Source organism: Strigops habroptila, chromosome 18 (genome assembly GCF_004027225.2).
Source record: "Strigops habroptila isolate Jane chromosome 18, bStrHab1.2.pri, whole genome shotgun sequence".
Classification (NCBI taxonomy): domain Eukaryota; kingdom Metazoa; phylum Chordata; class Aves; order Psittaciformes; family Psittacidae; genus Strigops; species Strigops habroptila.
This window is the reverse complement of record NC_044294.2, coordinates 368,690-390,998: the sequence shown is the minus strand read 5'-3', so window position 1 is coordinate 390,998 and position 22,309 is coordinate 368,690. Positions and strand designations below refer to the sequence as shown.

The 22,309-nt window shown below is 49.0% G+C and overlaps 1 protein-coding gene and 2 non-coding genes across 3 annotated transcripts; 1 reads left to right on the top strand and 2 right to left on the bottom strand.

Annotated features, from left to right (window-relative positions):
- Positions 1–547: 547 nt before the first annotated feature.
- Positions 548–20,759, bottom strand: MDM4 (MDM4 regulator of p53). Its single transcript, XM_030473255.1, has 11 exons — positions 20,578–20,759; positions 16,556–16,662; positions 13,999–14,073; positions 13,153–13,286; positions 12,643–12,692; positions 9,884–9,945; positions 9,028–9,124; positions 7,479–7,639; positions 6,876–7,010; positions 6,348–6,428; positions 548–5,206 (listed from the first exon to the last, which is right to left on the bottom strand). Exons 2-11 carry the CDS (start codon positions 16,628–16,630, stop codon positions 4,652–4,654), a joined length of 1,425 nt encoding a protein of 474 aa, XP_030329115.1. The 5' UTR covers positions 16,631–16,662; positions 20,578–20,759; the 3' UTR covers positions 548–4,651.
- Positions 20,760–21,071: 312 nt separating this feature from the next.
- TRNAK-UUU lies at positions 21,072–21,144 on the top strand. The gene has a single exon. It is a non-coding gene; the product is annotated as a tRNA-Lys (tRNA).
- A 218-nt stretch (positions 21,145–21,362) lies between these two features.
- TRNAK-UUU lies at positions 21,363–21,435 on the bottom strand. The gene has a single exon. It is a non-coding gene; the product is annotated as a tRNA-Lys (tRNA).
- Positions 21,436–22,309: the final 874 nt, after the last annotated feature.

The window sequence follows — 22,309 nt, the reverse complement described above, 5'->3', positions numbered from 1 at the left end:
TCACTGCTGGGTGTACGCGGGGCTGGGTTACAACAGGCAAGAGCAGAGCTCATCTCTCCCCATTACATGTGGCTTCCTGGGCTCCACCAGCACCGTGAGCCAGGAGGAACCTAAGGAAAGCCAAACACCGACCATGGGACTTGTGTCCCTCAGCACAACCTCCTGACACCAGTTGAAAGGTGAGGCCTGTGCGCCCCGGAGCTGCCAGCACCCTGCTCCCCGCCATGCACGGCTGGTGGGTGCCCCCCTGTGGTGGCGATGGGACCAGGTGGTGGCGATGGGACCTGGCAACCAACAGGAAAACAACCCAGCAAGTTCTTCAGCAGCCTGGCTCAGGAGATGAAGCCATTCCCGGCGGTGGTTCCTGATGGCTTTCACCGTCTCACACGTTCCTGTAGGGAGACGTGCCCTGGGAGGGATGGGAGGTCAATCCTCCCCCCCTAGAACTGGACATGCAGGAAGATCACAGGTTCCTTAACTGGGAACAGGCCTTGACTTAAAGGTTTTCTCCAAAACACACCACAAATGAAAGACAAAAGAACCCAAATTATCATAGAATGTGCTCGATTTAATTCAATTCATTATGCACAGGACACAAAACCAGCTCATTCTGCAATTCATGCCTTACTTTCACTAGTGCAAACACAGAGACGGCGTTGAGCAAGGACTCCTTGTGACTGCGGGCACGGCCTGGGTGTGCAGTGCAATGTGTTCTGAACCAGGATCTGGGACCAACGAGCTGCAGGGAGCGGGGGAGCTCCAGCAGCAAATCCCCCTTTCCAGACCAGCAAGTCTTTAAGCCAGAGGTACAACGTGTTCCTGCCTTGGTGTAGCTCCTCACACTGATCCTCACACATGTTGTGTCCTCTAAGGGTCGGAGACTCTGAAGGTAATTGCAGAGTTCAGTGGGCTGCACCAGCTCCATGGGGCAGGCGTGGGGTGTCCCACACATGGGTGGGCAGCAAGTGCATGTCCCCAGGGTAAAAGAGCCCAGAGAAGCAGAACTGCAATCACAAAGCTGCCTGTGTTAATAAGGTGCAGAGAGCAAGCTGATGGAATGTGTAACCAGCCCGTGGCGCATGGCCAGACACTACCATGGACTCAGAATCCCACCTCTTCAAAGGAGCACAGAGAAGTCCAGTCACTGCAGACAGGTAACTGAAGGACTTCCAGAGCAGAAAAGCTGCTGTCCAAAGGTCATCTGTGCTTCTGGAGCTGTTGCAAACACCGTTTATTACTCCTGTATAATCTGTGGGTCTCATTCTTGCTCTTGAAAAGACCGCTGTGTACCAGATATAACCTCTGCTGGACGCAGGAGGACAGAACAGCCTCTGGGAAGCTGCACTATGGTCTCCACCACAGCCATGCACTGTAACAGATACGTAACACAGTCACAAAGTTCATAGCTGTCCTCATGGTAACACTCACCACGCAGAATAAGCACTCTGGGGGGCTGCTCCAAAGGATCATTGTACTTCATGTAGCAGCTTGCTTTAGGCTAAATCAGCTCCACAGTACACCTCAGCAGAGGATGCTGAGGTTTGCGAAGAGCTGAAGCAAAGGCTGCTGGGCTCTGTGTCAGCAAACAGTCACTGAGTAAATGCAACGTGTGTACCTCTGGCTGCCAATACAGAGCATTCACCTACACGTGTGGTTTCATGCTGCAGAGCACTTTAATGTGCTCAATGGCACTCTACAGTTCCCATACTGAACTTAAATACCCACCAAAGGAAGAATTCTGCTGGTTCTGGGGATAACTGGAGGCAAAAGTGGCTGAAAAGCAGAGGCATCAGTAAATGAAACCTGACCTACAGGTACACTTGTGCCAGTGAGACCTCAGCAGGTTCCTGAGGAACAGCAACCAATGTCACTGAAGACAAAAAGCAGTGAAACAGATGAACCTTTGTAGGCTGGGCACCTCCAGCCAGCTCTGCTCAACACTGCTCCTAAGAGACATGCTGCAGCCACTGCTGGAGGTCACCAAGGAGCTCTTCTCTCATATTGCACTTCATAGTAAACCCACTGTGAGAGAAGAACTTGTCCGCTATGAGGCACCAATGGAATATTCAGAGAACCCAAGCTCACCCCCTGAGCACTGAATTCATCTACCTGAGACAGGCAAATGCTCAGCACCCCCAGGAAAATGAGTTTCTGAACTGGGACCCCACATTAACTGCCACAGCTGGAGAAAAGGGAGGGGACAACACGACCTGGCCAACGTCCCATCTGTGCTGCCACCTCAGTGCGGTCGCCGCATGCTTTGAGCTAGTTCTTCACCCACACCTCAAGTCTGCCCTTCCTAAGCAGTGTCAGAAGAGCAGTTCTTGGTAAGTTGCTACTTATTTAGACTTAAGTTAAAGCAATAGAACATTTTTCTGTCTTTTTCCTGCACTAAACTACTCCCCACCCTCCAAGCCCCAGCCACAACCTGGGCAGTTACAGCTACACATGGTGTGCTTGCACTGCAATAGCTTATTCTTCTAGAGGAAGGAAAATCAACTGTAACATCATCTTATATCCTCTACTATTTCAGTTAAAAAGAATTAAGAACTTGACAAATGCAGGTTGTAAACACTGTGGTTATACTGAACAAGAAGTCACAGATACAGAGATCGTTACACTCAAACTTCTCTTGCAATTTGCTTTTTATCATGAACTGCCACACTGAAAACAACTCGATAATGGCAACTGCACACAGCCCCCAGAAGGGTTTTGGTAGAAACATTCCACCCCATTATTGGAACTTAACTTAAACTCTCTGGACTTTTTGGGTTTTGGTCACCACAAATCACCTGCTTTTCAGTGCAGCGAGATCTGAACAATTCCCTTAAACTGCTTTTAGCACAACATTTAGTTCTTAGAAGCCGTCGGGGCGAGGGGGAATTCACAGTATTCAGAAGTGCCACGAAGTGCCACCCCGCGCCCGAGAGCCTGCCGAGGACAGGAACTACCTGGCAGGAAGCCCTGCGGTGATCCAGGCGGTAACGCTGCTGATCTCAGCATGACTAAAGTGCATCACCAGCAATTGAAGAGCCCTTTAGTTAAGGGAGCAATAAATCAGCTTTTCCATGTGGATTGATTCCCATGGACTTACAGATAGTGCACCTAAACACCAGTCAGTCATCCTCCGACAGTTAAAACACAACTGGAACTAACAGCCAACAACAACAGTCTAAAGTACAGCCAACAGAGAAATCATCACAATACTATGCAAAACATAAAGTGGGTCTGACTTTTGGCAGTGATAGGCAGTAATTGCATATAGCACCTACTCTGGTATCTTTGCAGAGAAACAACTTGGCCATTGGGACCTTCTGCTGGGCAGGATCTGGGTGTCCCACTGCACCCCTGACCTGCGGGGCTGGACCCGGCCATGGAGTGTGGAGACAAGAGGAACAGCCTAGAGAAGCATCAAGGTATGAGCATCACCTTCTCTTTTTCTGTCTTCAGGTGTGCTTCCTAGACTAGAGAGGGAATTCTAGAGGAGGTGGTGAAACAGGGTTTATTCTGTGCACTGTCCTGGATGCAGACGCCTGTGTACCTGAATGGTGAAGGCACCATCGCCACTGCTGCATGACATAGGCCCTCCAAAGCCCTGCAGAACAGAAGGGTCTGAGCACGCACTCTAGGATGTGATCTCAAACTGACACCAAGCACAGCCCACAAACTAACCAGCTGCAGTCAGTGCTTTACAGAAATTACCTTCTTTTCCCTCAAAAGCCCATCTCCTGTCTTTAAAGCCACATCACACTCTGAAGTGAGCATCTTTTATCTGAGATGAGGCAGACAGGAGCTGCGATGGTGCTGAAGGCACAGAGCGATAAGAACATCCCCAAACATGCACAGAGCTGCTGTCAGTTAATCCAGCTGGTAGACCAGATTCTGAGCTAATGCTGGACAGGCTTCAGCAAAGCTATGCTAGATGACACAGAGCTGGATTTAAATGGGAAAAAAGAATCACTAGCAATGGAAAGATCCAATATCAAAGCAAAGTATAACACCCTGTGCTTTTGCCATCTGATCTGGGACCTGAGATAGCTATGGATTAAAAGCCTGGGAGGACTTATTTCAAGACTGGTAGCAGAAAGACCTTCACCTTATCTAACAAACCTACATTAAACACACACAAAAGAATCAGAAGCCAGGTTATTTACTTCTCACTGCCCTGAGGAGAACTGATCCTTGGACCCTCTTTCCCACCCCTGACTATATATATATATCTATATGTATCTCAGATGCAGACTCCCCCCTTCAAAGGCATTGCACAGGGATTGACTCACTGGAGACCACCCCTCCAACAGCCAAAGTTCTAACTCTTTCCAAAACTTGCTTTCTTTGAGAGGCAGTTGTCAGAACAGAGCATCTCACTGACACCACTGAGCTGAAATCAGAACATTTGGACAGCTTCAAAGCTAGGGTGTTGAGATAACAATGTGCCAGTCACCCCCTGCTCCCTCGGGCTTTAAGTTAAATGGACATTTGAAAAGTGGATGCTGCTTCATTGAATGTAGAGGATTCCTCAATGTTCTTGGTCAGATTTGAATCTTACTTCTCTTTGGTATTCACTGTCCGAGCTCTGAAGTTAGGGTTGGTGTGAGTGCAAGGAAACCTGTGTGCAGTCGTTTGGGGGAGAAGGCCTGAACTGGCACAACTACCCCATAAAGATCCTGATCACCATCTCGATGTCTTTCCTGCACACTGGGCAAGGTGATCTCTTTTTCTTCAGCATCTTTGCACACTTGAAACAGGCCACAAGATGAGCAGTCCTTCCATGGACAATATTCCCATCCCGTGGTCTGTGATGGCATAGGAAGCAAGGGTTCAGCAATTTTTTGATACTCTCTAAAGACTGGATTTCCTCCTCCTTTTTATGCTCAGTGAAATGCAACAGAGACTCCTTGCTTTCACATTCCTGTGCCAAATCCAAAGACTCAATAGAGCTGCGGGGATCTACACGTGATTTGTTTTCTACCATGTACAGCTCTTTGGGTTGGCCAACTGGAGCTGAAATAGTCCTTCGGCAGTCCGGGACATCGATCCCTTCATCATCCTTTTTGTTTTGGATAGCATCAATGCTGGACAGGGAAAGAGAATGAACCAGTTTGGGGCAATCTGAGTACCAGTCTTTCCGCAAGGCCCAGCAGCGGTAACAGTACCGTTTGCCTGGAGAGTTAAACTTCTTGCATTTGCTGCATTGCCAACGGTCCTGCGGAACGAGTGAGGCAGACAAAAACAGCAGAGGTTAGAGTATTCCTGCATACAACTCGTTTCCTCTACATAGGAAAAGCAGCTAAGAAGCTTCATCAAAAAAGGACATTTAATACCAAGTATAAGCTGGCGGATGCGTGATTGCTGGTTTGATTATCAGCAGCTCAAAAAGCCTGAAGAGAATTTGGCTACCCCTGTGCGTTTGACAGATGCAGATCTCTTAGGCATTAAAATGTGCCCTTCTTCCCTCCCAGCCTCCGGCACTCTGGAAGAATACAATGTTCTCACGCTGTGCAGTTTATTGAATTTTCAGTATCTCACTCTAAATTCAAGGGTAGAGCTCCTCGAATCAGTCAGGAATAGATTTCCCAGACTCACTAATCACTTAGCAGCTGCTCAATCTGGACAACTAATAGCAGCTTACTCGATTACCCCACGTAGCAAAGGCGAGAGCTGCCCAAGTTCAGAGCTATGATTCAGCTGCCTAATGCCAGGGACATCTTAATTTGTCAAGGATGCACAGCCTAGAAAACTAAGCTTAAAACTGAGGGTGCCATAGGCAGCAAAGAGCATCATGACGCACCATTGCTGACTACAACAAAACCTCAAAAGGCAAGAAGAAAAGACTAGGATTAAAAAAGGACACATGGAAGAATACACATTTGATGTCCCTCAGTATCTACCATGAAGGAATTCAGGTGAGGAATGGGACAGTAGGAAGAGGTGGACAACCCAGTAATTACTGCTTATTCTCTCTTTCCACCTTGGGTTTTCTTCATTTAAAAGGGGAGAAAAGCTCTGGTCTGTCCCTAGAGAGGCACTGCAAGAGCAAAGACATTACAGAAGCAGTACACAGGCTCTCCTCCTGACAACGGCCAAAGTATCTCAGCAAAATGGGGTGAGATGAGAAGTGGATTCTCTAATCCCAGAGGTCAAGCCAACTTCCCTACATTCCTCAATGTAGCTTATCAAAAAGCTTTTTTTAGCTTGATTTTTGGGGTGGTTTTTTGCCTTTGAAACCCATACAAGAATCGACTTCTCCTACCACAACCAGCAGCAGCTGTAGGACGAGGTTTTTCCCACTACAGCAAGGATGCAGCACAGTCCAGGCAAGGAATGCTGACCTAAAGGATGCCTACCTCAGAAGCAGCTTCTGTATCTGTGTCATCACTTAAGCATTGAGAATCTTCAAAGTCATGCAAACAAACATCCTCAGTCACCTGGAAAGAGTGGAAGCGTTGTTAAAGAGGTGCAATCATCTCTATTTATGATGTGCCTGGCACTGTACACCAAAACTAAAAGCAATGTATCATCACTGTGATAATTAAGTCATTTCTGTAAGTGAATCAAAAGCCATTTTATATACTGAATCTATTCTAAAACATTACTAACTGTTGCTGGGCTGAGTTACAGTCTTGTTTGCCTGTGGTCAACTCATACTTCTCTCTGATGAATACAAGAATCATACAAATGCACACACATACACGCCTGAGTGGTCCTACTGATTTCCACGGAAGAAACTCAATCCTTTGAACACCCATGACCAATCTCACCCTTTAAGCTCTGGATTACAGATCTACCTCCTCCAAAACAGGCACAGCACCATGAGACCAATGAAACGAGGCCAGCCTGTGGAACCCAAGCACCGTGCCTGTTTGAAGAGGTACCTTTTTGTCACCTTCTTTCACTTCCTCACACTCAACCGCTTCCACCTTGACTGCAGCACTGCTCTGATCCGATGGGCATTCGTTGAGGAACCACAAGTCATCAGTAGTATCCGAAACAATGGCAGTGTCTATGTCCTGTTGGAAAGGAAACAGGGGAGACCACTTTGAGCTCAGCAGCAGGAGTACTAGCACCGCAGCCATCACCACAGCCAACACCTCTCCCTTTTCCTGCTCAGCCCTGGGCAGCTTCTCCAGTCACCCCTGGGAAGGAAAGGATTCCCCCTTCTAGCTAGCCATAAGCTGCTGGCCACCACACTACAGCCATCGGCACCACGTAATAGCTTTCAACCCAGAAGAGGGGCAACTCCTGAAATACAGAACCTCCAAGGGCTGAACACAGCCTCCCAAGAGCACCTAGTTTATTTAAGAGCACTAAAGGTAACCAACCACCTGATGTGAAAGGCTGGGACAGGAACACACAAGGGAGAGGCTGAAAATCCTGGAGTGGGAAGGGGAAAGAAAGAACAAGAATAGTTTATTTACTTGGAACCCAAAAGAGGAGAGGAAGAGAATACAGCACACCTATTTAAAATGGCTACACACCTGGTTAGTCTGAATATCTGTTGATCCATTACTTCTGGACTTGTAATTGCTTCTGAGGTTGCCTAAAAACCACCATGGAAGACCAGCTACATCCCATTCCTCAAACACTAGGTCCAGTTTAGGCTTCTTGCTTTTAGAGAGGTTTTCTATTAAGTCTTTGTCTGTAAGAGCCAAGTAGAATCTAAGTCATGCCACACCTACATTATTTAAGAGACCAGCAGAGAAAAATTGGGCCCCATCTGATTTTAACAATCTTGCTTGCTCCTTCTTACAACCAGTTACTCTACAAGCTCCGGGATTTGTATGAGTGCACTGGGATGTCACATCTGCCACACATCTGCACTCGTGCATCTCCCCAAGTGAACCTGGCACAACAGTCACTGCACAGCCAGCGACTGTCAGAGGCACGGGAGCCTCCCAGTGCTCCCAGTGTCTCTGTAACAGTACAGGTTCTCTTCAGCTTTACCTTAAGACTCAACACAGAACCACAACCACTTCTTTCAGAGCTCTAACCAAGTCAACACTGAGTAGATGTCTTGAGTAACTTAAGACGCAGAAAGAACTGTTCTGAATTCAGTTCAAATTCCCAGTGATGGGAGCTCCTCAATTCCCAAACCTGCCTCAAAAGAAGGAAGCAGGAAGGCAAGAATCCATCCTCCATAACCCCACACTTCAGCCTTCTTTTTAGCCTGTGTAGTTTAGTCTATGATCCTAAACCCAGCAGTCTGAATTTCAAGATAACCTTGAATCTATCTCTGTTCAGTGCCAAGAGTTTCAAAGGCACAGACAAGGACTGTTCCTACCTCTTTTGCACTGGCAGCCAGGAAAATATCTACCACTCTCATTTGATCTGGAAATACCCACTCTTGCAAAGAAGATTTGGTTTTACAAATTAGGTTCCTTGATATGAGAATGACATGAGAATAGAAAAAAAAGTAGAACAACAGGAAAATTGCTTCCATAACATCCAGCAATTCATATGAGTGAACCAGCAAGAAATCCCCAGACATTAAAACAAAGGAAATGTCGAAATATGAAGGAGCTGTGTTACACTTAAGCTGGGGAGAAAAAGCATTCCACTGTTATTCAGTTCCCTGATTGGTTTGCAGGTAATGACTGCAGACTGCTCAGGCTGTGTTCTGTGTAATCAGAGGAGAGAGTCCCTTGGGAAGATAAATAGATGTAAGTATAATTCCAGCATTTAAAACACCCTTCAGCAAGGTCTCTAAGATTTTTCATGGCACTGTTTAGTGATAGATGTGTTTTTGGGGCTTAACCTGCCATTTTATTCAAAGTGTTTGTTTATTTATGAGACCAAATAGCCAAGCTAGAAAACACATCTATCATCAAGCCCCTTTGGCGAACAGTTGCAGTTCTCTCAATCTTTAACATAAACCTCTGATTTTTAAAGATTATATTCCACAGCAGGTTGTTATTAGTCTCCCAACACCCTCTTCCAGCATTTTGCTGATGCAGAGCTCAACACGTCCCACTGAAGCAGCACAAGAGCCTGCACACAGTGTGTTACTGCAGAAGAGCCGGCACTCACCTTCGTAACGCTCACATTTTTGCTCTGAGGTAGACAAAGCAGCAGCATTGCTTTCACCCTCCATGATGCCAGGGTCAGAACCTTCTTGCTGGCTAAACTGCATGAAGGAAGGAAAACCAAGATGTCAGTCCAGCAGAGTTTATAGGGACAAGGGGATGTAGCACTTCCATTCCGAGTCACCAGCTGCAGTACAAGACCAAGAAGTTATGAAAGGTTTCGGAACAACATCTACATACTATTAACCCTTTAAGAAGGCTAATGCATCTGTAATGAGCACAACCAATACACTTGCAACCTAGGAAAAACCTTAAGAGTGGCAAAAGTCCAAAAGTTGCCATCTTAATGCAGTGACACCATGATGTTTTCTGACTCTCTGGCCCCCAATGTGAACAGACACCTCCCAGATCAGGCCCAATGAATCCCACAATATACCTGGAAACAAGTTTGAACGTGCAAAGATTTTTCCTAGGTTTCAGATTCTGCCTGAAAACTTCTGAAAACAATCCTCCTAAACACAAAACTTGGTCACACGTTTTTAGAAAGCTTCATTATTTGGCAATTCCTACTCAGAGAAGGGGTGGGAGAGAGTGGGGGAAAGACATGAAAATATAGAGCACGCTGGAGGAACTGAGGACTAGAAGTGCTACACCCCAGAGAAACGCGCTCAGAGACTGGTACTCTGTTATGAAGAGAACAGAGAAGGGTCACTCTGTCCCTGCCCTGTGGACTCCAAGAACTTTTCAGGAAGGTGAGGACCTGGCAGCCAAGCAGCACAAAGTTCTGGCAGTCCACCATGCACAGGTACAGAGAAGGGGCACTCTGTACAACAAAAGAAACCACCAGGCAGTGGGTTTACCTTCAGCTGGTCTTGGCTTGGCTTATCGACGCTCTGTTCCTTTGCGAGACTCTGTGCAGCATCTAGATGGCAGGTAAAACAAAAGAAAAAACCTTCCCTGGTAATAACCATTCTCACAACACAGAGGGCCTTCAGCACGCAACCAACGAGCCAGGCTTGGCAGACCTCGAAGGAACCCCTGGAGAGAGCTCTTTCTTCCTTAAGAGAGCTGCCCATCTCCTAGAGAGGCATGACTCCAGCTTTGCTAAGTACACACAGAGGCACTAGCCTATGGACCCCGGAGTCTCTGCCTCCTTGGAGATGAAGCTTGATGAAAACTCTCAGCATATAAGAACCTCCTTCTTCCCCATGTGAAAAACTACTCCTTTTCCTGCCGCCTGTCCTGCCATCACAAGCTCTAAGCCCTTTCTGCAAAAGATCTGCATGGAGGCAGAAACCCAGAGCACCAGCACAGCACGGGCACCTCTCACGTGAAGGCTGGATCAGATCCATGCTGAAGAAGGTGAACAGAGAAGAGTAAGATCTTTATAAATACCTGAGGACAGCATCTCTTTCACCTTAGGCTGAGACTGAAAAACACCTTTCTGAAAAGTTTGGGCAGGAAGAACAATGCCTAGGCTACAGAAGGGAAAATTCCATGCACAGCAGGCTCTTCCCTGGGTAACTGTGTGCACATCCAGGACACAGTTTAATCCAGATGATTATGCTGGCCCCAAGAGTTAATTAAAAGGCCAACATCAACAGCAAGAACAATCACATTACCAGAAATCTTCCAGAAACATAATAGGAGAGCTGCACTTGTGAGGTCTACCCTTTAAACAGAACAATGTGCTAGAGAACAAAAGATGGAGGGATGGCTCCTGCTTGATCCCCTTTTAATTCAGCAGGGCAATTCCCTGCTGAACGCCAGGCTGGCATGAACAGTCCCATTCAGTCACGAATCATAGCACTGACAGACACTGAGACCTGCTGCTACAGGCAGAAAAGTGGACCAAAAAGTATCCCTAAAACGGACCAGAACACAGGACCACATGACATGGCTCTATCTCATGTTCTCTGCCCTCCACGCGTCAGTCCAGCTTCCTTGTCTTCCCTTCCATCACCCTACAGCTTCTGCAGCCACTGATTAGTTAACACCTGAAGGAAAACAGAAGCCAACGGGCTCATCCGTAAGTGCTTTGGCTCTGCAGGGTCACTAGAAGAGGTGAAGACTGACCCTTCTAACATGACAAATAATGCAAACTAGCCTTAAACACTGCCTGGAAAGACACTCCACTTACTGGAAAGCTTCCTTTTTTCAAGCCAGCACGTACTACACAAAATGTCCTTGAAGTGAGATATTCCTGAGTACACCTCAGGTGAGTCACTTGAGTAGAAGCTTGCCAAGTAAGGGCACCATCTGACAAAGAGCCTTCTGTCAGAGCTTCCTCTTCATTATCAAGATGTTCTGCAGTCACTTTCTTTCTACAAGTGTACTTCAAAGAAGTGGGCGAGATAACCTGCAAAATGCTGTGCTCATAAACTCTGATTTGACTAATGAATACAAGCAGCTATTATGGCACATGAAGACCTCTTCAATCCCTACGGCACTTCCAGTTATTCCTATGTTGCAACACAGGAAAAACAATACCCAGTCATCTTACCTATGTATTTGTCAAAGGTTCTGGTCTGCCAAGTGTGTTTCATTTTAGTCACAAACACACACACACACACGAGCAGACAGAGGGGTATAACTCAGGGACCGCTGCCCTAAAGGAACAGTGTTTCCTTTGGCAGGTTTCAAGGTAGTTACACCAGGGCTGGAGCACACTCGCACACCCGGCCACACGCACACACCAAGCAGAAGGGGACAGGGCAGCAGAGGAGAGGGTTTCGCTGGGATCCTTCGCTCTCCACATACACTGCCTGGAGGGAAGAGGCCAGGGCATCACCAGGGAGGCAAACAGCACGCACACAGTTATCCTGCAGGTAACGTGTTTAGACAAGAGTCCATTTGGGAAGATTCTTCTATATAAGCACAGAAAGCAGAGGGACCTCAGTGGTACCAACGCATGGCTCGAAGCAGAGGACTGAGCACTTCAGGGCTGCGTTTTCTCAGCTTCTAAATTTGCACAAGCTTTTGTATACATGTGCAAATATAGACTAAGCCCTTATGAAGAACCAAGTCCACACCGTCTGCTTAGAGACCTCAGGAAGTAGGGCACAAAACTCCGTAACTCCCTCGTGATTTGTACACTTGTAGTTTCATCAGAAGCCTTTTTTTCCAGTGAAGATTACCAACCGTACAATGGGCTCTGGCTGCGAGGAAGCCATCAGCTGAGATTAACTTCAGAATAAATCTTAATTTATGACTGAAGGACTTTTGATGTAGATAGATTTGGTTTCTCTTATGAGCTGGGAAAATAACAGTGACCTTTAAAGGTTCAAGTGTTTGATTAAAGTCCAGCCCTCTTTGGCTTGCAGGATCAGGCTGGGTTTCCAGCACTCTGATGTTGTCTCAAGACTATTCAACTATAAAACGAGGTGAGAGCAAGAAGTCACAGGCAACCACGTTACTCAGACAGCTAACTGATGTCATACCACAGCCACTGATGGTGCACACACAGAAAAGACACAGACTCAAGGAGATTGTCTAGTCAAAGCCTTCATCAGCAGTTTGTTTCACCTTCAGAAACACCTCTCTCTTCTGAAAATCATTACTTACCCAAGTTACATCAACACTACATTGAATATACTTGCCCATACTGTGACAAACCTACCTGCCACTGCAGCAGAAGTCAGGTTCCGTTTCAGCATCTCATAGACTGGGCTGTGGGAAAGAAGGTGACAGCTGAGGACATCCATAATCCCAAACAGCATTACCCTTTTCAAGCAGGGACAGAAACTCTCTTTTCTTATCCAGACACACTGGAAACTGCAGTGGGGGGTTTTTGCCACTCCTAAAAGCTTGCCACAGAGAAGTCTAGCTCAGAACTTAACTGAAGGATGCAGATTTTTACTTATGTCTGAGATCAAGGGCCTAAGAAGATGCAGAAATCAGAGGGGGAAAAGATGTCACCTCCAGCAGCTCACTGCCTGCACCATCCAGAACAGGCTCTTCCCAACAAAGGAGCTCAACTCAAACTTGTCAAAGCATTACCAGTAAGCCACCGAGCAGGACACTTGGTATTCACAAGGTTTATCCGACAGTGACCAGCAACAGTGACACCAAGAGTTTCCTGTCATCACAGTCTCCATAACACACCATTACAGAGGTGACTCTTCCCTACCTTGGATCTTTCACAGAGAAGCTCTCCAGTCCCAGCAGTTCTCCCAGCTGATCTCCTCCACAATAGACCATGTGTTGCTGCCTTTTGTCATATAGCTGCCTCACCATGATATACTGTCCTAGGTAATGCATAACCTGTGGACACAAAACATGCCATTAGCTCTATCTGCAGCTGAAACCAAACCACACAAGACCCTGTAAAACTGTACCTGCTTTTTATGCACATCTGTGATCTGTTGGTGTCTCTGAAACAAGGGCAGTTATGCTTTACCCTAGTGCTATAAGGTTTGTAACTATTAACCCTTGACAAGAAGGAAAAATGAGTGCATTGGTATCACAAGGGATGGAGAGCAAACATCCCCTGAGAGCTCAGGGACACTGCCAGCTACAACAGACCAGACTCAACCGGGTTAAAACATGAATCTGAACAAGTAACCTGCATCTAATACTCAGCTCCCCCCATTTAAACCATTCACTTTGGTTCTGCAAAGTTTTTTAGGAGCTAAATAAGTTATTTCAATGCCTTTAAGTATTTAAAGTAAGCCACAGGGCTCTGCAGGAATATCTGACACATTCATAATGAAAACCCAGTGCATTTAATTCTTTGCAGACAGGATACTCTTGTAAATCACAGTGTCATGTTTTTAATCTTGTACACATATTGCATTTTAAGCTGAAAAGAAATGAATTCTCCTAGGTTTAGCTGACAAGCCATTTCAAAGGAACATTAGAAGAAAAATGTCAACTGGAATCCAGTTCTTCTTCAAGGCACTGCCAGCAGCCAGCCCCAGCCCTTCCCCACAAAGAGCCATGTGCCAAAGCACCGGTGCCCAGGAGCTGAGCCCACCTCCTTCAGTGTGAAGGTCTCCCCCTGGGCACCCGCAGCCTGCAGAATCTTCAGAAGTGGCAGTTTGGGTCGCACCTAAAAGAATAAACCAGAGATTTTGGGTTGAATGAGCCCGAGCAGTGAGAGGAAGCCCCCTGGCACGTGCACCTATGTCACAGGCAGCAAATCCAAGTGAGCAGATCACCCTGTGCAAGACTCCCCACCAAGCACAGAGCTGACAGGCCGGGTATGAGCTGGAGGTCGTGGGGAAGCACTGCTTGCCTCAGGCTAACCTGCTGAAAGCTGGGATTCTTTTCCACAGGGAATCTGCACAGCCAGCCAGCTCTAAAGGCTTTAATCACTCACATTGTCCCATTAACTTTGATGTCATTCATCCTGTGAGGGAAGACTGGAAACTCAACCCCTTGGTATGTATGGAGTCCTGAGCAGTGACTAACCAAACGCAGGGAGTCATCTCCTCAGGAGCAATGATGGTGCCTTCACACTGCCACTCCAAGAGCAGCATGCCTGGATTTCCTCAATTAATGCAGTGAACAACTGAGCTCTGCTCTGTACAGACCTATGTATTTCTTAGGATCCATGAATAGGCACATCATAATGAGTGAATCAAACAGAAGGTGTGGTTAATGAACACCAAGAATGAGAACCTGCATCTTCTGGGGAGCTCAGTCATCAAGCAAAATCGTTTATTACATAAAGCAGCAAGCACCCTGGGAAGGATGCAACTGCTCCACAAGCCCTTTAGCTTTCACCTCCACCCCCAGGCAGCTCTGAGTAGCAGATGATGCTATATAAAACAGCAGCAAGTTTTAAATAGCTTCTCACTCCCCCTCTATGTTGCTACTTCATTTATTCCACAAGAATTCTAACAATTCCTAGGAGAGTGCCACCACATGATCTGGTGCCTTGTGCTCCCTAGGAACGTCAGAAAGCCCCCACTGTTCTTTGAATGCTGCACGGTTGTGTACGGTGTTGCACACTAAGGGATGCTTCCCACACTGAATCTCTTTTGTTCCCCTTGTCCATCAGATGCTAATACAGGAAGATAGTTCAATGTCTCAGGACAGAAAGCCCAGTCCTCAGCACACCATGGTCATTGCTGTTTCCTCTGCACGTTGAGAAGGTTTATCCTCTCAGGGCATGTCACCTGGACCAGCTGTGAAGCCCTCACCCATCAGCACCAGGTGGGTTCACTTGTGTCTCACACCCACTCCTCTTTTCTGCCTATATCCATGCAATTGCAAACCCAACTTCCTTTCCCAAGGAGCAGAGCCTGCTTGCAGTCCTCCAGCTCCTCCAGAGACAGCCTGAGCTGCAGCACCACGCTCCTGCCCAAGGTAAGGAGAGTGGGGTTTGGTTGCTTGGTGTGAATGCAGTTTATCACTTGGCTCTCACATGGTATTTGGCAAGATACTTCTGTTTTCTGATGTGTGAATGTGCCTGCCTTGCCTGTTTTCTCCTTATTGTACTTACTAAATGCATTTTCAAGCAGTGTCCAGCCCCAAGCCTCGTTCTCAAGAACAGCTTTTTTCCTACGAGAAAGCTCAGCACAGCTCAAACAAGTGCTTGTATCAGCACATGATTTTAATAAGAGGAAATTATGTGTTTGCTCTCATTCATTTCTCTAATGACCACTCTCAAATGGATTTGAAGTAACTTCTTGTACATCTCTGTCTGATTAAAGAAGCAACCTAGTTAGCTTGCTCATTTTCAAATGAGCCCTTAGCTACCACAGTAAAGCCAAATGGAAGTGTTTAATCCACACTGCCTGGGACACTGAGTGGTGACAATCAATATTTTGCTACTAATATCAGAGCCTATTTACTTTTTGCTTGCAGAGTGAATGGACTAAATAAGCATATCTGACTTGGCTATGTTTCAAAGCTTCTAAATTAAGCTCCTAATGTGAGGCTCTCAACTTCCCATCAGCTTATTTCCACTCCTGCCACATCCCTTCACACTGGGGAGATGGTTTGTCCAAAGGATTGGCTCTGGAAGGTTGGATGCCTGTCTTGGAGAAGCATTTTAGATGAGATTTCTCCTATTATTTGCACATTTCTCTTCTCTGAATGGCTGTCAACATGGTACTGAGCCATACCTGTCATGGTGACCTTGGCTCGTAGCTACAACTACCTTTTGTTCCAGGGAAATTCTAGGAATAGTCAGTAAGAGGAGTACTACAAAGAAGGCATTACGGACCAGACAAAGTTTTTTACCTTTAAAAGCCAAGTTTTAACCTTTGCAAGGTCACAAAGAGCCCAGCGTTAAGAGGGATGCTGCATGTAGAATACTTCAAGTACAGGGCCCGGCACAAACATATTCATTATACAATTTCCCCTCTGGCCAATTTGAAGTGCAGCTTTCCCTTCCTCCCCCTTTAATGTTCATAAATCGTCGGTCTGATAGTGAGAGCTAACACAGCTCCTCAGGATAAAAGCCCTACTCCATTACCCTAAATTCTTCTAACTTAAATGTACCCGAAGAGGTTGGATTTGATTGCAGAAATTGCTGCTTTAGTGAGGAGAAAGCAGTGAGAGTAAGTGGGCGAGGCAATCACCTGGTTAGCTTGTCCAAGTGCTATTCTGCAGGCGTTCTCAGCTGCTGGGTGCTGGGCAGAGCTTGGAGATGTCATCGTGGCAGTGATGAGCTGTTTATAGCAGAGACCTATAAAGGAGAGGAATGTTCATGCACCAGTTCAGCTGAGCAACCTGGTCTTGAGTTTAACCACTTCCACTTCTTAGAAGCTTCAGGAAACGAGGGTTTAAAATTAGCCCTGCATGCATCTCTTAAATGGCTGCTGTACAATGGTGATGCTTCTGTGCCCCTAACCTGCTCTGGTGAAACTGGGTCTGCTTTGTCTTAGCCAAGCTGCAGCCAGCTGCCCAGTGCTGGACAAACAGCCACGAGGGAACAACTGGGACACATCTCCTGTGGCACTGGGGATGCTTTGCCTCTGCCCCTTTCCAGGAGCAGCACAACATGGTGAGGAACTTGGGGACCTGCCAGCTGAAGGGAACTGCCAGTCTCCATCGGGCTGTTGGCAAACTCTTAATGTGGTGAAATCCTGCAGTCAAGAGGTGGGGAAATAGAAGCTGAGTCACAAACAGCCACAAGGGAAACCTTCACATTCCAAATCACCAGCCAGCAACTCCCTGATTGCCCAAAGGAGTGGTCAGTGCAGACTGCAACGATCCACACATTCCCCACTTGCCTTTTCCAAGGGCTGAAAGCCTGCCAAAAGCTGCTGCTGCAGCAGCCTTCATCCAAATGCCCAGATGCAGGCTCTAAACTAACAGTTTGAGCAGGTGAAATGATCGTTTCCTGGAAAGGAACAAAAGGGGAAGTGCTGCAGCTATTTGAATTTGTCAAGCCCTATCAGTTTCAGCACCACCCGAGGAGCACAGCTTCACATGCAGAATGATCTGTAATGACTCATGTTCACAGCACAATCCAGTTTGCTCTACCCCACACACCACCTCTGAAAACTCCTTTATGCTTAAAGCCTGGTGCCAGTTGAGCAGCCCCTGCAAAAGAGTAACTTGGAGCTGCTGGAGAAGGAACATAAGTTTTGATATCTCAGTTCAGGACTAAAGCTCAGACCAATATACCTGTAAAATTGTTGTGTCCCCGGACCTGGTTACCCCAAAATCTCCATTTCAGTGTGAATCTGGTTGCTCTTCTGCAGGCAATACCAGGAAGCCCTTTGGTAAGCTTAAGGCTGGAGCATGTGATGAACTACAAAGACTGGCTCCTGAATTTGCCTATGCAGATGCAACGCTGGGACAGCTTTTCCCGTGTGGAATGTGGAGCAGGGCCAACTTTTAACCACTGCAGGACTTTAAATGAGATGTGAAAATGTGAAGGCAAAAGCTTTCAAAGCAGTATCTACATTCTTTCACAGAATGTCCCAGCTATAGTAAATGACTCTGTTCTTACATTAGTTACAATGAATGTGAGCCAGTGTGAGCAGCTACATTAAAAAGTGAATGCCTGCAAAATAACCAGACTTCTGCCTGAGGGAAGTAACCAAATATCCTCCATGTAGACAAAACAGGCTGCACATCTCGAGCCGGCAGCGTGGAGACTCAGCAATGACAAAAACCTGAGCTCTGGCACCAAGTCAAGGTACTGAGCACTGGTGAGCATCCAACCCCATCGCTCCCTGCCCCATCTGTTAAAAACGGCTTACAATGAGTTTGTTAGAGGCTTCTGATAGTTCTTACAGCATTACATTTCTCTGAAGTAAGGCAGTATCGGGAATGAAATCATTCCCAAAGCTCAAGCAGATCTCTAAATATTTAGGAAAGCTTAATCAAAGCATGTTCGAGTTTGGAAAAATAACAGTGATCTAGGCAGTAACCCCAAATAAGTGACATAACAGCTAAAATTCCTTCCATGCTGCCAGTGCCTTACCTTTAAACTAAGGTTCCACTTGCTAATGCCAAGCACTCAGCACCACGAGCTGCCCGCAGGACCCTCTGCGCTTTGCAGGCTGAGCTGTACTTTGTACCAGGCAGAGACCAACTCACCAACCTTGAACTTGTCTGCTAGCAGGAGGAGCACAAGGATGGGCCCTCTGCTTCCCTTTGCTCCTGCAGTCCTGGGGAGCCTCTGCCTTGCCTGGCTCAGCTCCTCTGGGCTCCAACTGCTTTAGTCAGAGGGGGAGTCACTGAACACATCAGCTGCTGATAAAGAGCTTGATGTGGTGTGAAAAACGGCCAAATGGGAGAAAACAGCGGCTTTCCCCACCCCGCCTCTCTGGAAGGGGACTGCCACCCCTGGGTGAGGGAGCCAACTCAAGATCACTTTAACTGTTTCAGTACTGGGTTTACTAGAGAGAGGCAAATCTGTGCCTTGTCTCCGGTCTTCACAGGTAAATTGTGGTTTTAGGAAGCTTGATCCTCAGTAATCCCGACTGTTCCAATTACAAATTCACCCTGGGGGTCCCGAATGCCACCCTGCCAGCGCAGCTCTAAAGCACGGCTAGGGTGCAGAGCCCCTCAGGATTGATGGGGGCAGCCACGAGCCACTGTCCTGCCAGAACAAACCTCGCTTGTGCCTCCACCCGCTGCACGGAAACACAAACGGTGGAGAGTCCTGGAGAACTGGGAAGGTTCTTAACAGTGAGCCCAATTTCATGTTCCCCTGCCACTATCCCCCCTATTTTATGTCAAATACCTCACAACCCTGGAAGCATCTAAACTAACGTGCAGCCAAGTGAACGCAGCACCAGTGACTTTACTGCTCTCCCCCTCTACAAGCTTGGAGCTACATCTCTAAGAAGATGGCCACTGGAGCAGAGGAATGACTCGGAGGAAACTCTGAATCACGAAGGAGTCACGAAGCAACCGTTTCTTCCACTCGAGCACTTTATATGGTCATGCTTGCCATGCGGACAAGTCATCTGCCTGCTTTGGGAGGGGAAGTTCGTTCTCTTCAGAGACCAAAACCCCGCTAGACCACAGCTTGTGATGCCTGCAGAAGGCTTGAGACTAAAGATCCTGGCAGACCCAGAGCAGCGCACGCACAGGGGGCACGGGCTCTTCCTGACAGCAAAGTTGGAGCTAAACTGCTAATTCCAGTTCAGGGTTTGGTTTAAAGTCTCCTGAAGGAAAGAATGCTGTTTCTGAGGCCTGTGCACGGTGAAGGGAGCAGGGAATGTAAAGCAGACATTATTTGTATCTGTGGTCTCCAATGGCTCACTCTGACAGTGGGTTAAGGTCCGAGGGTTGTGTTTTGTCCTTCATCCTTTTTCATGCTTTCAAATAAAGCACAATTTCTCCAACGAACAAACCCGCAGCCCCATGTACTGCCCGGTGCAGAGAGCAGCCCTGGGAGGGAGGCTTTAACCAACAACCCATCTGGGAACTCGGAGCTAACGAGGTCAGGTCCTACCGGGGTGAGACCCCACGCGTTTTCATGCCTGCAAGTCCTCCTGCCCCCCATCTCACCCGGCCTGTGACAAGCCCCATTTCTCCCCTCTGTAACTCGCACCTTCCCCATCCTTAGCTCCACCAGCGATGTCACAGTGCTTCCACCGTCCCCAGGGCCGCAGCTTTCACCCGATCACATCACTGGGTTCCCAACAAGCTCAAACGTGTCCCTTGAGAGCTGCACAAAGCCGCCCCCCAGCCTGGTCCCGCTCTCACTGCACGGGACCCTGCAGTAACGCCAAACCACTTCTCCCGTCTCCTTTTTTTACTGGAGCGACTGGTGTAAGCACCAACCGACTGCAAACCCCGAGCTGTCAGACAGCAGTAAGCTTTAACAGTAAGTTAACACAAGCGTGACAGAGCACATAAAGGCGTTCAGCAGGGAACAGAGTGAAGGCAACACTCGGAAGTTCGGGAGCACGTTTCTGAGGCGGTTTCTCCAGCCCGGGGCGGGCTCGGCTCTCGCCTCTGACAGCGGGGCTCTTTCGGGGTGCTTTCTGCCCATGAAGCCCATCTGGCGCCGCTCCTCGGGCCGCGGGTGCTCCCGCCCAGCGCCTCGGCGCGGACCTCGCTCTGTCCCGGCCCCGCATCCCCTCATCCCCGCCGCCCGCCCGGCCCCGGCGCCGTCCCCCCGCGGCGGGCTCACCCTACAGCTGCTCCATGGGCGCCAGGCCGGCCCGCAGCCCGGGCTCGGGGGGAGGGAAGGGGGGGACGGGGCCCCTACTCCCCCCGGGGGCTCCTCGCCACCATCTTAGCGCGGCCCCGGGCCGCCGCTTCCCCTCACAGCCAACATGGCTGCGCTGGCGCTTCCGCGGGGCACCGGGCCCGGGCCGCCGCGCCATAGAGCGCAACGGAAGTCATCCCTAGAGAGGACGGAGGGCCCGGGCCGGGAGCGCGCCCGCCACCCCCGCGGTGGAGGACCGAGCGGCGCGTGTCTCCGCGCCCCGCGCGAACCCCCGCTCCGGAACCGCTGGAGAACGGACGGAGCCGCCCCCCCCGGCCCGGTACGGGCCCCCTCAGCCCGGTATGAGCCCCCTCAGCACGGTACGGGCCGCCGCGCGCTCTTCTCGCCGCTGGGTGCGAGCCCTCCTGCGCGCCCGCGCGCAGTGATAGCAGCGGGCCGTGCGACCGACTCGCAGAGCCCGGATAGCTCAGTCGGTAGAGCATCAGACTTTTAATCTGAGGGTCCAGGGTTCAAGTCCCTGTTCGGGCGACGCTGCTTTTTGTTCTTTTCCACTCTTTTTTTGTGGTTTTATTTTTCTATTTCACTGCCGGGGCTGTCCCGGAGCGCGGCCGGGACCCACCCGCGGGAGGAGCCTCTCCTGCCGAAGGGGAAAAGGGTTTTGAGGAGGGGAAATATCGTTGTAACGGGAAGGGAGAAAATAAAACTAAATATATAAACGAAATATACACGCAAAATAAAAGGTGCTTCGCCCGAACAGGGACTTGAACCCTGGACCCTCAGATTAAAAGTCTGATGCTCTACCGACTGAGCTATCCGGGCTCTGAGGTTTTTGACTGCTCTGCCTGTACATCGCGCTGCCGGTGCGCGCCATGGTTGCCTTCACCCTCCTGCCTGCCCCCTGTTGCAGCCCACGTTCCTCCGGACACCCTCCATCCCGCTCGCCGGTGCCATGGTGATGGCACAACTCTGGGTACCAACAACCCAGCACAGGCTGTTCCTCTTCTTGGTCCCTGGTGGAGGTGTGGGGTGGGCTGATGGGCAGAGGGGGGTCCCCGCTGGCACCCGTGGGTCCATCTGCCTCTTCCCTCCACAGCAAAGCGGGGTGCAGTGGGGATGGCAGCGCTGGAGAGACCTGGGGTGTTTTGGACGGGGTCAGGCAAGGTGCGAGAAGGACAAAGAAGAAGCTGCCCAGGACAGGGGGTACTGGGGTGTGATTTCTGCAGCCACCCAGCTCAGCTCCATGGTTCCCATGTGGTTTCACAGGCAGTTGTGGTGCTGGTTGGGATCGTTCTTCCATGAGTGCCTGGAGGTGTCCATCTGCACCAGGGGACCCACAGGTCCCAGCTCCCTGCATGGCAGGGCATGGCAGGTGAATCCTGCCACAACCTCCCTCCATCCTCCCACCTCCTGGGGATCTCCGGGGAAGCAGGAAGGCTGGAATTATACTCGGCCACAACCCAACCCAAACCACAGGCCGTGACCCGCAGCCCTCCCAGTGCAGCTTGTGGCTCTCCAGCGTGGCGCTGGGGTTTTGGGGGTGACCAGAACCCCCCTGTGAGAGCCTGGCAGGGCCGGCTGCCCGCAAGGACACACCACATCCACCGCTGCCCTGGCCCCAGCGCATCCACTGCCCGCAGCGTGCTCCTGGGGCTGGCTGCTGCGGTGGGAGCATGTCCCCACCAAACGGGGGGGC

What these genes read in the sequence shown, in the direction of transcription:
- MDM4 (XM_030473255.1), bottom strand. Translation starts at nt 16,630, where the DNA reads ATGACATCTCCAAGCTCTGCCCAGCACCCAGCAGCTGAGAACGCCTGC. An exon ending in CACTTGGACAAGCTAACCAG is followed by an intron (nt 14,074 to 16,555) that starts GTGATTGCCTCG and finishes TTATTCTTTTAG; the next exon opens with GTGCGACCCAAACTGCCACT. An exon ending in TTCTCTGTGAAAGATCCAAG is followed by an intron (nt 12,693 to 13,152) that starts GTAGGGAAGAGT and finishes TCTTTCCCACAG; the next exon opens with CCCAGTCTATGAGATGCTGA.